At 42.3% G+C, this 17,142-nt stretch overlaps 1 protein-coding gene across 2 annotated transcripts in view; it reads right to left on the reverse strand.

The window, feature by feature from the left end:
- Positions 1 to 17,142, reverse strand: part of LOC120575647 (kin of IRRE-like protein 3) — a 363,304-nt gene that overhangs the window by 137,397 nt on the left and 208,765 nt on the right. For both annotated transcript variants that reach the window (XM_039826472.1, XM_039826471.1), the window contains exons 3-4: positions 10,325 to 10,474; positions 1,871 to 2,028 (exon numbers count right to left, since the gene is read on the reverse strand). In XM_039826472.1, the coding sequence (XP_039682406.1) occupies positions 1,871 to 2,028; positions 10,325 to 10,474 (308 nt within the window). The remainder of the gene's footprint in view (positions 1 to 1,870; positions 2,029 to 10,324; positions 10,475 to 17,142) is intronic.

Genomic DNA, 17,142 nt, shown 5'->3' on the forward strand with positions numbered 1-17,142 from the left:
AGATATATAACACAATAAAGGAAAGGGAAAAAGCCAAAAAGCATAATATGAGCACTTTAAGGGACCGTTCGGAATTTATGGAATGGACCACCGGAGGAAACTAGGGGAGGGTCATGTCCATCCATCCATCCATCGTCAACCACTTATCCCGCGCACAGGGTCGTGGGGGGGCTGGAGCCAATCCCAGCATACGTCGGGCGAAAGGCGGGGTACACCCTGGACAGGTCGCCAGTCCATCGCAGGGCGGGGAGGGTCATGTCTTTTTATTATTTGTTGAGGGAAGGGTCACACAAGATTTTTTAATCGGGGGGGTCACCCAACTTTTGTATTCATGAAAACAGCAAAATTTCAAAGTGGCTTGTTTGGTGCATATTTTTTCATGTAGCTCTTAGTCTCGACCCTCCTTTGCTACCAGATGGGTCTGACCCATGAGTTTGCTGTGGGGCAGGGGGAGCACTGTCCCCCTGGTGGCTGAAATGGGTAATTGCATTGTTTAAAAAATGAGTGGAATAATTACGTCGGCATGACCAGATATTTTATAAATATCTTAAATAACACAAAACTAAATGTTGGTAGGTAATAGATCTGATTTCATATACTGCTTTAGTAAACATCATATTACCTGGCTGACGATGGGAGCAGCAGGACGTAAAAAAAGAAAATTACTGTTGCACTAGTCTGGACATCTTGCCGTGCCAACCGTACAATAAAGGTTTCCTAAATGCCATGTATATACATTTGATGTCATCTTACTAATTGATTGCAGGTTTTGTGTAGATTTGGACTTTTATACGTTTATTCCACTTTGTTTAAACGGCGAAGTGAAGAGGCCTCGTTCACCTGTTTGGAGCTGGCTGTTGAATGTGACGAACGTAGTATAGGCCTTGCTGGATACACCGTGACTCTATTTATGGATCTACTGATCGCTATGGATTACTTTTTTATTCATGTCATTGGATTACTGCAAAATACGGATCTTTTTTCTTAACATTTTATGGTGTGACTGTGCTTGGTTTCTGCGTTTGGAGAGGCATCTCAACAGACTGTAGGTCCAACACTGATTGTTCACTGTTACATTTTAGTTGAATTTAAGTGTCGGGGCATTCCGCCACCGTCTGTCTATTGCATTCCAAGACAGCCGTGCTGCGATTGGATTTCATAAGGATGAATTGTTAAATTGTTACAATGTGCAGCATGGTGGCTCAGTGGTTAGCAGGGCTTAATTTGAGCCGGAACACGCCGGAACATGTTCCGGCACCTCCGAATAATTTAAAATCTGCTTTAAAAATAAACATATATGTTTTGGAATATAATGTTCAGCTTCGGCAGCTTTACCTATGTGCTAAAATATACAATGACTGAGGAAGCCTAGTGACGAGTCCATAGCAACCAGTGTTGAATTTGTTATTACCCAGTGTCCTTTGCTGAATAGTCTCAATGTTTTATTGTTTTATTTCATGTGAATACTAGTTTACTAGAGGAGTAACTTAGTATTTGAAGTAATGCAGTAGTGTTAGTGAGTAAATCTGCTGAAATGGCCCCCACACCATAACACAGGAGTGGGATGCGTCAGATGAGAAAGCAGAGGTTAACGCATGTATGCTATGGCAGTAAAAAATCAAATCGCATTTGTACATATTTGCTAAGTGCAAAGGGGAGGGTCATGCCTCTTTTTCAAATCATTTTGGAGGGTCATAGAAAAATTATTACTGGTGAGGGGAGAGTAAAGTCTTTTTAGCCTAAAGGTCCCAAAACTCTGCTGGTGGCCCCTTAAATAAGTCATGAACAGTCCCTAAGTAAAATGATTGAATACTGGTGGTACAACACAGCACCCAAACTCTCAGCAGAGAGGGCTGCTCTCATGCCATACCTTTGAGTACATAGCTCCACTCAGGACTAGACCGTTGCGGATCCAGATGATGGACACAGCAGGTTTGGCGTTGTCTGCATGACATGTGAGGTTGAGGTGGTCACCAGCCCGCAAAGTCACCACCGGGGCCCCCACTATCACCGGGTCATCAGGAGGAACTGTGGAGCGACAGTTAGATGTTACATCCTGGTGTACTGCATTTCATCATTCGGTTCAAATAAAAGCATACATGTTGTAAAGCTATATATTAATATATTAATATAACAAGTGCACACTAGAGGTGCACTGTTTGGCATATGAATGGACTTCCACTTGTTATTTTGAGTACATAGTGCGTTCACCCTGACGTATTGTAGCTAAATGCTGTGCACTGCAAGTACCCGGATGCCGAGGGCTGTATGCTGTAAAGCTTGTAACGTGGATGAGGGATGAAGCCATGGATGAGCTCTGTTCACGAAATTGCAGGCTAACCCTAATAGCTAGCGCTAGCTAGTAGCTACTAGCACGACATAATGATTAAATCTCCTTGGTTGTCTAAATACATCCACTGTTTATTTAGATAAGCATGTAAACCAGGAACAATGAAAATACAATGTTTAACATTAGTGAAAATTTTAGACAATGAAAACGGCGAGATCATTAGTTTGCCACTTGTAAGAGACACGAGAGAGAAGCTCATGAACGAGCATGTTGCTGCCGGTTGCTAGGACAACACAAACAAACTGTTGCGCATGTCTATCGTGACGTCATGGGCCAGTCAACGCGGAAGAGCCGAGCTCCATGTTTGCTTTATGCGCTTTTGAGCACTCTCATTGGAACGTACGTGGCTTCCCGCCGAACACTGTATCCAGTTCTCTTAATACATCCATGCACTGGACACTATTCGCTCTCAACGGTCGCCATCTTTTTTTGGCCTTTTATTGCCTTTATTGACAGACAGATTAAGTCAGAAATTAATGTACTAAGCAAACTGTAACTGTTGCTGTTTCTAGTGATGGCCAAATAAAGCCTTATGAAGCTTTGTAAATAAGTAAGTAAAATTTATTTATACAGCGTTTTTCACAGACAGGGTCACAAAAGTGCTTTACCATGTGCAGAGACGATAAAACATAGTAGAAAATAGTATAAGAATAGAATAAAGTACAAATACAAAACATTATCAATAAATACAAGACATAGGTTACCCAAAAGCTAGCCTGAACAAGTGAGTCTTCACTTGTCCCTTAAAACAGTCCACATTCTCAGCAAACCTAATGCTGGTTGGCAGAGCATTCCAGAGTCTGGGTGCCATAAGGCTCTATCCCCACATGTCTTCAGACGAGTGCGTGGCATGGATAGCAGATCTTGGTTGATAGACCTGAGAGACCGGGAGGGGGTGTGTAGGTGAATTATGTTGGCAAGTTAAGCATGGGCCTGACCATGTAGAGCCCTATAGGTTATGGTGAGAATTTTGAATTGGATCCTATAGGTTACAGGAAGCCAGTGAAGGGAGCAGAGTAGAGGAGTGATATGGGTGCGCCTGTTTGATCTAGTAAGTAGCCTAGCAGCAGCGTTTTGAATGGATTGCAGGCGGTGAAGGACAGATTTGTTGAGTGAGGAGAAGAGTGAATTGCAATAGTCAATACGGGAGGAAATGAAGGCATGGATGAACATCTCCAGTTCTGACTGAGAGACCACAGCCCTTAATTTGCTAATGTTGCGTGAGTGGAAAAAACTGTATTTGGTCAAAGATTTGATGTGAGTTTTTGTGATCCATTTCCAGAGCCCACTAGATGGCACTCTCTGTTTAACAAAGGGTTGAAAGCACACCAAATTTCGAACTTCTGGCAATTTTGAGATTTACTCTGCAAGTCATTCTGGCCAAGAGCCCATTCAAGCCCATTTCCAATTTTTCCAAATCGAGGCACAAATCACAACTGTTGAGGCAGGCTTTACACAATGACAATAGCGCAGCGACAGCAAGCAGCTTTTTTGTTTACATTTAACATGACGGCCACCGAAGCGCAGCAACCCGTTGATGCCGCTGTTGCTGCTACGTCACCCGGGTCGTTTGTCTGATTGGTTAAAGGACTATCCAATTGCGCCCAGAGGCATTTGAGCGGCGTGTGTGAGAGCCCGCCGGCATTTGAGCGGCGTGTGTGAGAGCCCGCCCACCGACTCTATACTTAATGTGATTGGCCTGACCAGAGTTACAACTGAGAAGGGTCTGGTGTCAACCAGGCTAATTTCTAGCAATAAGTTGTTTCAGTTTGACCTTGTTACAAGCATTGAACAATTTAAATAATCATTTTCAGATTTCGCAAGTGAATTATTTTACTTTCAATCCAGCAAAACCTATGAAAAAGAAGCTAAAGTGCATTTGTTGTATTTGATGCTTCTGATACAGAGTACAATCCTTGGGAAGATTACGAGAGCAACTATTAAAGGTACAATATGTAACTTTTCTGCATTAAAATGTCTAAAAATGACCATACCTATGTTATATATATTTTTGAGTTGTGTAGTTACACTATCGCAAATGTTTCCTATTAAATGGCAAACAGAGAGAAATCTGTTATTTTATTTTCAGACATGTCACGTTTCATTTATTCGCCCGTCAGTGGTGTCATATAACCTTTCACCATCTAGTTACTCATAACTTACTCAAACACGGGCACCCAGATGCTACGTTGGAGAGTAATTGTAAATCATACAATGTCACAGAAAAAAATTACTGGTAACACTGCTTTTTCTGCCAAAAGGCATCATTTTGTGATTAATTAGATGCCACTTTGCAACACAGTAATACAGCAGAAACCTTATTTATTGAACATATCAATATTAATCCATCTTAATGTTACTACAATGTATGTGCTGGTTGACAAGTAGCTAACGTTAATGCTAGCTAGCTAATGCTTGGTGGATATCCTATAAATACACCTTCATAAAGACCATGGATAAAAGCAGCACTGCGCTAACCCACGAATAAGTTCACTAATAACGTTAGCAGTATAAATAGACGATTAATCTAATGCTAATTTAGCCAGCTAGCACACTCCGGTCTGTCTGCCTCACTCCCCCGGCACAAAGAGACTTCATTCGGGATGATAGCTGACAACACAGCCGGGACATGTAGCAATAGCTAGTTGCTGTTAGCCCCAGCGTCAGGAAACAGAGAATATCAGACCCAGGCATCCTGGTCACAACATCGGCCATCCATAATGTTAGCTAGCTACGTCTCCATTGTACCGAAAATCTCCTCCCTGCCGAATTTCTCCCCCCTTCGCGTTTAGCTTAGTTAGCTAGCTAAATTAACCCGACAAAAGGTGGGTTATAGCCTGACAAGCCAGACCCACATCAAAATGTTGGGTCTGGGAATTCACCATTGACAGGGCTCAATCCGAGGGGCGCAACCCGGTCTCACGGCAGTTCGTGTAAATGTCCACGTTATTCTTAATCTATTGATACGTGTTCACGGAGACGTTTTTCTCATTTTTTACGTGTAAATGTCACATTATTTTTTACCTGTAAATGTCACATTATTTTCTCGGGGAAAGGACGCCGGGAGGCGGCCGAAAAAGTCGCTCCATAAGCCGGGAGGCGCCCGCGAGGCGGCCCGCTGGGGACGCCCCACAATAACGGGATGGCAGAGGTTGGGTTTAGGAAAAAACTTACGGGGAAAGGGCGCCTTAAACGCCGGGGAAAGGGCGCCTTAAATGCCGGGAGACGCGCCACAGTAACACGCGGGACAAAACGCCACAATAACGGGATGGCGGAGGTTGGGTTTAGGAAAAACTTACAGGGAAAGGGCGCCTTAAACGGCGGGGAAAGGGCGCCTTAAACGGCGGGGAAAGGGCTCCATAAACGCCGGGAGACGCGCCACAGTAACACGCGGGACAAAACCCCACACGCAGGGACGCCATCCCCGGGAAACAAAGCGCCGCAAACGGGACGCGATCTCCGCTCGCCCGCGTGAAAGTCCTGTGTTGTTTGAACCATCTACCACCCCGACCAACCTCCCTACGCGGATTTTCGGCTTTTTATATTACTCCCTACAATTTCGTGCTGTGGCCACAAAATATGCTTCCCATTGAAATACATTACTTTACATTTTCATGTTGTCCACCACGTAAAAAACGACAAAAACGTCTCCGTGAACACGTATCAATAGATTCAAATAACGTCACATTTACACGAACTTCCATGAGACCGGGCTGAGGGGCGGGATAAACAGTTGTCTTTCAAATTCCCTCTGCACGCAATAGGATAGCACTACAACCAGGCAGAGCAACGAAGAAGGAAGAAAAGCTAGTTGATAGATTAAACTTTTGCCGTATCCGGTCGGCAAAACTCCGAACACATCTTCCTTTTTTAAGAATGATTTCTGTACCATTCTTTGCTCTTTTCTCAAAGGAAAAGCTTAACTCCAAGGCCCCGTTTACACGAAGGGAAGACGCAGATATTTTCCTGCAGTTTGGCCTCTCATTTACACGAAAACCCCGTTTTTATCACAGAAAACAATTATTTCTAAAAACTCCGGCCAAAGTGGAGATTTTGGAAAACTTTGTTGGCATGTTTGCATGTAAACTGAGACAAACGGAGGTTTAGGCAGCCGAGAGACAGACAGAGGACGTGATTGGTTGCTGTTGTTGCTATTGTCGGGATTCTGATTGGCTAACGTGGGCTTGAGCTTCTCGTTACACTGCCACCTACAGGTCTGGCATGCTCTTGACGGCATTGACGGCATATATACACGGGTACATATAAACGAACACTTTTCTGAAAACTGAGAGGTTGAAATGTCCGTTTATGAAAATAGCTGGCCACGTGTAAACGTAGCACAAGTCTTCCAGAAGACCGCTGTTCCGGGGGGGGCGGCGCAAAACCCCCCCCCCCCTTTTTTTTTTTTTTTTTTTTTTTTTTTTTTGTTTTTTTTTTTCAACGCTTTTTTTTTTTTTTTTTTTTTTTTTTTTTTTTTTTTTTTTTTTTTTTTTTTCAGACGATGCCTCTGACATCCCTGGCTGAAAAATAATTTTGCTGCCGCTAGGATGCATCTAGATTTCTAGGCTAGATGGGTTAAACACCAAAACGAATAGTTAAGATTACAAAAAAGTGAAGGGGGAGATTGGGCAGCTGGGAGATGTTCTCCTGCTGCTGACAACCATTCGAACATTGTCGCCGTCCTGGATATTCCCCCTGCAATCCCCACCCACACCCGTCTCTCAGTCTCATTGAGTAGCTAGCTAGCGTTACAACAAACCCCTCCGCCCGGTAAAATCCAAAAGGTGACATTGGCATGTGAAATATACTGTGATAGTGTGGTTTTACCTGGTAACGTTAGCCGCTAATGTTAGCTTGCTGGCTCACTAGCTAACTGGTCAGCTAGCTACCAATACAGATTGAATCAAGAAAAACTTAATTATGTTGGGGAAACTGCAGCTATTTTATAAGCATGACATGAATAAACTTTACTAAACGTAACATGAATAAACTTGAATGGGTAAACTCGTCCGTAAACAGATGCATTCTAATCGATGATAGTGTTTAGCAATAAAAACTCCCATAATTCCACGCAACTTCCCAACGTCATCAAACGTCTGGGTTTACAATCCATTGTTTTGGTTGAGAGACCCATAGCGGCAGAAAGTTACATATTGTACGTTTAATGAACATCAATTAATAAATACATTTTGAATTGAGTGCATTTAAAGTGAACTGATTGTGCTTTTCACAAAATCTGTAAATACTCTTCAAATAAATAGCACACCTAAGTGATTACTCAGAGGCACAAGTCAAACAGAACTTCAACTTTGAGAAACAAGCCAATAAGCAGGATAAATCTAATGACAGAGACCCTGATTACATTCTAGATGAATGGATCTGATCAGCCTGGATTTTATTCAGACTTGAGTAAATTATTGATTGAAGTCTCAGCTCATTAGAAAACAGATCTGGGGCAAGCCTTAATCAAAGGCAATATGCAGATGACACATTCTGAATGCTGAGAAGAAAGTTCAACACAGCTCTCCCTCTAATGCTCAACATGCACTTTTCATACACGCTTTGACTGACTGGAGAGAGTGTACTTTGTACTTCCAGCTCAGAATTTACTTGGTGCAGTGTGTTCTTTGACCAACATGTTATTCAAATAAACAAATTCCCCAAACTCACTTTTCCGTAAAACAGTTTGAAACATGGATTTGTGTTTGTAACTACCATATTGGCCCCAATATTTATTTCCCTAGACATAAGTGTAAAAAAAGTGGGGTGCTCTTATATTCAGGTCTGGACACGAAATAGCAAGCCACTTAATGCAACCCATGACAATGTTTCTGTTGTATATTTATGTTGTACATGTATATGTTATACATAAATTGCAGACCGCCGAATGCCGTGATTGACCAATTGGAATTAATTATTCCACCAAGTCGTGTAATGAAATAACAAAAACCTATGGCTCCAATAGGCTGGTTTGTACTCTGGACAATTAACCTGACTGGATGTCCTCACCTCATAGTTGGTAGGGAAAACATTTGTTCTGTTTGTGTGTGTATGTATGGCTGATATTTATGTATGTGTGTATTTTCAAATACAGTCATGTACAAGACAGGAGGGCTTTCTGAGGATCTAATTAGCTTTAGGGTTCTCCCTAGAGATCTGCTAACTGCTCCATCTTATGCCTTATTCAGGCACCGTTCTCTTGGAGGCCACATAGATTACCTGCCGGACTAAAACAAGGGTCAATGGTCACAGGTCCATGCTCTATGTGGAGTATATTTTCTCAATGACTGCAAATAGAAAGCTTACGGGACAGACAGAAAGGGGTTAGTTCTTTGCTTTCCATCATGCAGTAGTGCTCGAGTACAGACAAAACAAACTGATTATCAGCTCTACTTTCATATGGTTTGTGATGTAATATGCCAGTTTATTACATACACCAAGTTAAAACTAATGCAGTCTAAAACAGTCCTGCAGTAAACACCTGTCCCTACCTTCATGATGGTAGGGACAGTTGCTTCTAATATTTCCTCCACCCCTGTTATATCAATGAGGCTAGACTAAGTAACAGAAACACCTCTCTATGTAATGCATTACAGTTCAAGTACAGATTTATTACAGGACTGTTGTAATAGACTCCATTAGTTTTTTATAGTTGTCAGTTTATTAGGTATACTAAGTGTATTTTGGTAGGTTATTTTAGAGACTATAAAGGCATCAGTCATTTAAGCAAATGCCCCAAAAACGACATTTTCTTTCTTCTAACCCTAATCACGTAATACTGTTACTATTACAAAATTACAAAAGTCCCCCAGCGTTGACAAAGAAAGTTAAAACCCCCTACCCTACTTTGAGGTACTGCAGTGACCACGCCAGCATTTTTAGTGTATTGATATCTCATAGTATGAGGAGCACATGTATAAATAATAGTAAAGGTCTTTGTTTCAAGTTCAAAAAAGCTCCAGAATGCACCAGAAACGTGCAAGCTCTATTTGCATGACAGTAGGTCAGGCATACAAGTCTGAAACGGCAGTGTTTTTTGTTTGTCTATAAAACATGATATTATAGTTCTCATTGTCAAATGAGCTGTCTGTTAAATTATTGACACTGTGCTACACACAGTGCTAAATGGACAACTGAGGAAGGATTTAATTAGTTTTTATGAATGTGAATGTAGCAGATATAAAGCTCATCATCAGAGTTTTGAATTTTTGTTTTCTCTGATGTGCATAATTGTTCTTGATTGGATTAAATTGCAGAGTGTTTTACCCATTACAGATTCAAAAACACACATTGATTCCATACTGTATCTTCTCGGGTATAATACACACATTTAACTTCATCTATTAAGTGTGTAGCCACACTCTTGTAACAATGCCAGTAGCTTCATGTGCAGTTTTATTTCCCTAAACAGGCCAATTTGACTGGTATTAAATGTCAGGCTTATGTCAAAATGATTTGTCAACTTCACCTTCTAGTCGGGTGGAAAGACATCTAAACAAATGGAATCCCCTTATCCATAATTAATCATTTTAATGTATCCCAATTGTCAAATGCCTTAACTCTTCCACTGCTGTCCCCATTAAGCACCCAACAGAAGATTAGTGGGTAAAACTACAACTAATGAGGGAGGTTTGAGCCTAGGTGCTTGGATAATGAAGTGATGCCTTTGAATATATCATACTTTAAATAAGGCAGGGCTGAATCGATAATGCTAATCATGTAGTCCTTGCTTACCTGCAGGCTGCTGTTCTTAGATGCAAAGTCTTTTTTGTGAATCGAGGAAGTGATCCAGAGAGACTCTGGCCTATGAGTAGCCTTTAATTTAAACTCATATCATTGATTTATCTGCCTGATCTATTATAATTTCACATCTTTTACCTCCAACTCTCCTACATGAATTTAATTGTCTCACAATTCATGAATTCATATAGGCAACATGTTTCCATATCAGTGAAGTGAGGAGTTGGGACATACCCAGCACAGTGAGGCGGGCAGGTCGTGATCTGATAGCCGCTTGGATGGCCTGGCACTCAAAGAAAGCGTCATCTTGAATCTCTGTTCTCTGAATCAAGAGGTGATATTCTCCTTTACTGTGGTCTCCAACAATGTCATATCGTGGGTAACCTGCAATGCAAAGGGAGCACAATGTTTGGAGACGTTAACTCATCTATTGTCCATCCATCACATTCCCACATGCAGGGATTCACAAACACAAGTCATTGGGTATCAAATCTGTTTCTGTCAGGGTCTTTTCATGCAGTGCTATTAATTCATTAGCTTTAACTAGTACAAATAAGTGTAACAGTGAATGATGCTTTTTTATTTTTGGTTAACGAGAATGCATGAGAAGAGTCTAGCTGCATAGCTTCAGGCTCGGGCTCGCCTCCCCCCTGTGAGTTACCAATGATCTACCGTGGTCCTCTCTGCTTGGGCATTTATTAAATGAATTCTTAAGGTATTGTTGAGACTAGGCCTGTTGTTCTGGCTTCCTTCCATCTCGTGTACTGGTAGATTATTTCCCTTTCAGGAAGATCCTAACACACTCAGACAAAGAATGTCTTTGAACATTAGATGCTACCTTATCCAAGTCCAATCAGTTGATGGGGGTGGGTTAAGGGTTGGAGACAAATGAAAGTAGAGGCAATAATGAAGGAGGAGGGAGGAGAGGGAATGAGTATGCCAGCTTGTTTTGAGAGGGAGCAAGCTGGAGATGGCGTTGGGAGGCGGAGGATGTGGGTAGAAGGGATCCATTAAATCCAAATGCGCAAAGTAAATAACATTAATGCTTATTGATTCTATCTAAAATACTGCTATTTACTCTACTGACCAACAATCAATGGCTAAGGCACTTTGGGTCCAAACCAATGACAGGATATATGAAAAGTGGCATCTCATTACATTGGAATACAGGACTAATACGTTTCTATATTCATATTCATATTTTTAATCTTTCAATTTCCTCTGGTATAGTTCCCGTCTGTCAAAGGTCCTAAAATATTGGATACCAATTTAAGGTGTTTCTGTCTAGAGCTTCCATTTTGAGCCCATTTCAGTCTGGTTTTAGAGCAGTGCTACAACTGATGTTACCTTGGTAATAAAAAAAACACCTTTCATGTTCATGTTTTGTAGTAAAAGGGTTGTTGAAGCAGTTTTCATGTCTGTCTTGGACTATGTGATGTGATTTATAGACACGCATCATCTTCAACTCTTCAATCTCTAGACACATTTTATCACTCCACCTTGAGATTTATAACCGGTAATGTCTATGGTAAACATTGTTTTTTTTTATGACAAGGCCATGCCCCTTTAGGAGACAGGAAGTGTTCCATACCATTGGCGCTGCTTGAAATGCGCTATCTTTAGTATAAAGGATCTATGATACATACATAACACACACATGAACCCAACACATGAGCTCCTGTCCTCTCTATCTACCTCTGCCAAGCTCAGCAGATAGTGATGTTTGGTCAGGCACCACTGGGTCCCTGGGGTCCCGGTAATTATGTTCAGTGACACCAGGGAAAGGCCCTGGGGTGAGATAGAAAAGATGTAATGGCGGAGAATTGTTCTCCAAGGCCTAATTAGGGGAACACTGCCTATGACAAAATAGGAGCAGAGAAAGGAGGCAAAGGCAGACAGTGTCTTTTGGGGAATGCATCATGTTAACATGTTAAAATATGTCTGCATCACACCACACACCTAGAAATTATTTAAAAAAACCTGCTTTGAGAAATATGTGATTGATTGAGAATATGTGAGATAATGGAACTATGACTAGAAAAAGTAGTTGTAGTAGTTCATGGCGTAGCAGGGCAGTGCAGGGCATTACAGGGTGTAGCAGGGCACTGCAGGGCATATCAGGGCCTAGCAGGGCACTGCAGGGTATAGCAGGATGTAGCAGGGCACTGCAGGGCATAGCAGGGTGTGGAGCAGGACCACGGCGACAGCTGCAACCATGATTAAGCTCCACAGACTAACAAGCATTTCTGGGACATGGATGCACATAGATGGAAGGAGAGAGGAGGTCAGTGTGTCAAAGGAAGTCCGCCGGCAGAATAAACTATAACAGCATAATTAAGAGCTGGTGCAAGGCAAACCTGAGCCAGTTCTATAAGGGTTGGTAGATGAATCTGACAATTATGAAGAGGAGTGCCGTGTCTGTAGCTAAACACCCTCCCCCGCCAGTCTAGGCGAGCGCTGCAACTCCTCACTCCCTAACTACGTATAAGCTTTATCAGAGGAGAATTGTGCTTATGGTGTCTGCCTCCTGAACCCAGACTGGGAGCTGGATAATAATAATAAGGTTCGGAGGTGTTTAGGGCCCAGCACAATAACTTCAGTTTTGTCTGAGTTTAACATCAGAAAATTGTAGGTCATCCATGATTTTATATCTTTAATGCATGCTTGAAGTTTAGCTAACTGACTGGTTTCATCTGGCTTGATTGATAGGTATAATTGTGTGTCATCCACATACCAGTGAAAGTTAATTGAGTGTTTTCTAATAATATTGCCTAGAGGAAGCATATATAAGGTGAATAATTTCACGTGTTACAGCCCCAATATACTCAACCATATGTTATGCAGATAAAGAGAACTGACAAGGTGTCATTCAAAGTGTTCAACCAAACATGAAAATAACTGCTGTGGGGATTCTGTGTTTGACAAGTCTTACAGAATATCAAGAAACATACAAACATAGATTCAAAAGGACTGAAACAAACCCAGGAAGACAGATAAATGATGTGCATGAGAAAACACCTACATGTCAATCAACCTGCAGAAATAATCCTCTAGTTTAAATGTTAAGGTATCTCTGTTTCATCAGAAATTATGTCTTACATCATCATGGAGATTTAGAGAGATTGTGCCTCATGTATGAAAGTTTTTTTATTTTTGTCTTATATTTGTTCTTGCACAGAAAATCCCACATGGTTTTCATTAATGTGTGCTGACAGCAAGTCCCTTGGTACCCACCTGAGTATGTTTATGAATTGCCAGAGGGGAGAGGTTTATACAGTTTGTGTCCGGGGTGATAGGGATTGGCTACAATCTTTCCTGCCTGCCTCATCGTCCTGGAGGCGTACAGGTCCTGGAGAGACGGCAGATTGCAGCCAATCATCTCAGCAGAGCGGATGATATGCCACAGTCTGCCCTTGTCCTTAGCAGAGGCAGAACCATACCAGATGTGATGGAGCAGGTGAAGATGGACTTAATGATGGCAGTGTAGAAGTACACCGTCATTGTCTTTGACAGGTTGAACTTCTTCAGCTGCCGCAGGAAGTACATGTTCAGCTCTCACTTGAGATCCTGGGAGATGAAGGAGCCCAGGATCAGATGGACTCCACAATATTGACTGTGGAGTCACCCAAGTTGATGCTAACCATGGGGGGTGGGGCTGCATCCTTCCTAAAGTCCAAAACCATCTCTGCTGTTTTCAGAGTGATTAGCTCCAGGTTGTTCTGACTGCACCAGGTCACCAGGTGGTCAATCTCCCGCCTATAGTCAGCCTCATCCACACCAGAGATGAGTCCAATGAGTGTGGTGTCATCCGCAAACTTCATGAGCTTGACGGACTGGTGGCTGGAGGTGCAGCTGTTGGTGTAAAGGGAGAAAGGCAGAGGGAACACATGCTGATGGTAGAGAGTCAGAGACTTGTTTCCCAGCTTCATGCGCTGCTTCCTTTCAGACGGGAAATCTGTGATCCACCTGCAGGTGGAGTCAGAAACATGCAGCTGTGTCAGCTTGTCCTGTAGCAGATCCGGGAGGATGGTGTTGAAAGCAGAGCTGAAGTCCACAAACAGGATCCTGGCGTAGGTTCCTTAGGAGTCCAGGTGCCGGAGGATGAAATGAAGAGCCATGTTGACTGCATCGTCTATAGACCTGTTGGCTCTGTAGTCGAACTGTAGGGGGTCCAGGAGTGGGTTGATGAGGGTTTTGAGGTGAGCCAGAACAAGGCGCTCAAAAGACTTCGTAACCACAGTTGTCAGGGCGACAGGTCTGTAGTCATTTAGTCCTGTGATCCTTGTTTGTTTGGGAACAGGGATTATGGTGGAGGACTTGAAGCAGCTGGTACGTGGCATGTCTCCAGTGAGTTGTTAAATATGTCTGTGAATACCAGAGACAGCTGTGCTTTACACACTCTAACCAAAATGTCAGATAGTTGTTATTCAATTGGCACACAAACCGAAGAAAGGCCTGGGTTATGTTTCTACAGAATCCCATCTGAGAAAGAAAACCAAGAGAGGAGGATATTGTGGATATTGGTGCAATTATACGTGGCGTACTAGCAGACCACTGACACTGAAACTGACCACCCAACAAACGACTGCAGTCAAGCTAACCGTATCTCCCATCTCCATGGTCAAACTAGCTAATTTTATTTAAATACTTAACATGAGCAGTGTTACTACATTACTTCCTTCTGTTCCATACCTGTCAAGTATCCCGTTTTGGCCGGGAAAGTCCCGTATTTTCCCCTTCTTTCCCGCCGTCCTCCCGTATTAGTATTTTCCCATAAATCTCCCGTATTTTAACCTGCGTTATTAAAAAATAATAATACCCCAGACCCGAGCGGAGAAAAAAACAACAAAAAAACATTCCCAATCTGAGCTCTGTCACTAGCCTCGCGACAACTGCCACCTGCAGTAGCCTACTACAGGTACTGTAGGTGGCAGTTGTCGCGAGGTTAGTGTGTGAGGCTTTTGTTTACTTATTTTGCACAACTGACTTTATTTTTCACATATATCTGTGTGTAATGGAAGGTATTTTTGGTTGTGTTGTTGACTTTGTTGTTTGAATTTATATTTTGTTATATTTTATTATTTTTATACCGTTTTATACCATATTGTTTTATATTGTGCTAGTTAGTAAATAAAAACATTTAGATGTGCCTAAAATCTTTGTCCTGTGTTTTATCATAATCATAATCAACTAACTAAAGGCAAAATCACAAAATTATTCATCGATCTTGACGTTACAAGTAAAAAGTATCGGTATCGGTGATACTAGCCCTGTATTTACTTGGTATCGGATCGATACCAAAATTCCCAGTATCGCCCACCCCTACCGACTGCTACTGTGGAATGTTATTACAGCAAGTATAAATTATAAGTTTCTTAACTGAGGTATATTGAGAAAGTAAGCTAGGGAGCTCTGCCAGAATGTCATTTACCTTGGCACCGGGAAAGCAATGTATTACAGACCTGCTGGACCTGATGTCTCTGATAATGGAATCCCCCACGATCAGCACAGAAAGTGGCTGTGGAGCAGGACCAGTAGAGACGCGCCCCAGAGATGACACTTGTCTGGCCACTGCCTCCTTCAGCAGCCTGCGTTTTGCGGATGAAGTTTCTTGCGGGATTCGGGTAGGTGAGCAGTAGCTGGTGGAGGGTGTTCTGCTCCTGGATGTTACGGACCGGGCAGCGGGGGAAAAATTTTATTGTCCAGGATGTCAAAACATCTTTTTTTTCTTCAAGGCTGAGCGTTAGGGGGCAGGGGGCCATAGAGAGGATTGCTGATGTCCCCTTGATTTCCCAGGAGGGAAAGGTGTTTGAAAACAGTTTGCTCTCGGTCTGGTTCCAGCAAATTTAGGTTTTTCTTCAAGGCTGAGCAACACGTCTTCCATTAGGGGGCAGGGTGTAGCACTAACAAACATTTTGCTTTGTAGAAACCTGATAAAACATTCTGTTGTTTGACAGACATACGTCACGATGTAGACGATGAAACAAAATATCATGCAGCCCTAATGGAGAATTATCGTCCTACATTCTAAAGGCATAATGAAGGCTGCAGGAATGAAAGCCAGCAATTTCATGGTTGCATCACTTGACGGGAAAACCAAGGTACCACATCCCCCTCTGTTAGTGCAATATGATGCCCCTTTGACAGATCTAAAATTCCCATACCTGACATCACACAGTACTTCCGTCATTTCAAACCAGTCACAGACAAAATTCCACCACTTGACCCTAATGTTCCTATCCTTCTGTTGCTAGGGCGGGATATGTATACTCTTGTATAAGGTACAATAGCAGTACAATGGTCTGCATAACGCACCATATGCACAGAAACTGAATTCAGGCTGGGTAATTGTGGGGGAAGTCTGTCTTGGAAGTGCTCACAAGCCATCCATTGTGAACGTCTTCAGAACAAATGGGCTGCTAAACGGACGCAGCTCATTCCTACTGCCATGTATAGGAACTATCCATGTTAAGGAGAAGTTCAGTGCTGCTATACCGCTGCATCATTTGAGGCCTCCCTTTTGTCACGAGGTTGCTCCTGTCACCAACATAGAAGCAATGTTTTTCAAAGAAGGCAGGATGATGACAAACCTGCTCTGTCTGTCGAATATGGCATCTTCCTTGAGATTATGAATAGAGAAGTCCACATTTATCTTGCAAACCACTGGGTGGAACCCTTGCCATTGTGCCATTTTGTTGGTTTTATGCAAAACTTATTCGTCAAAGATCAAGTGAAACCAGCACCATCACTGAAGCAAGGTGAAGAGTGTTGGTCCATATTTGGTGTGTACCACCCCCAGAAACCTGGTAAGATTTGAATAGTATCAGATTCAAGGGCACAGTTTGAAGGCATCTCCTTGAATGACACACTCTTCAGAGGACAAGACCTAAATAATACACTGCTTGGCGTGCTACTGCGCTTTTGTAGGAAACAAGTAGCTGTTACTGTATGTTGAGCAGATGTTTTACTGCTTTAAGGTCAGAGAAGATCACCAAAATTATCTTAGTTGTGGTTTCAGGATAATGACTTCAGCAAGGAAATCACAGAGTTCC

Source organism: Perca fluviatilis, chromosome 16 (assembly GCF_010015445.1).
Source record: "Perca fluviatilis chromosome 16, GENO_Pfluv_1.0, whole genome shotgun sequence".
In the NCBI taxonomy this organism is placed as follows: Eukaryota; Metazoa; Chordata; class Actinopteri; order Perciformes; family Percidae; genus Perca; species Perca fluviatilis.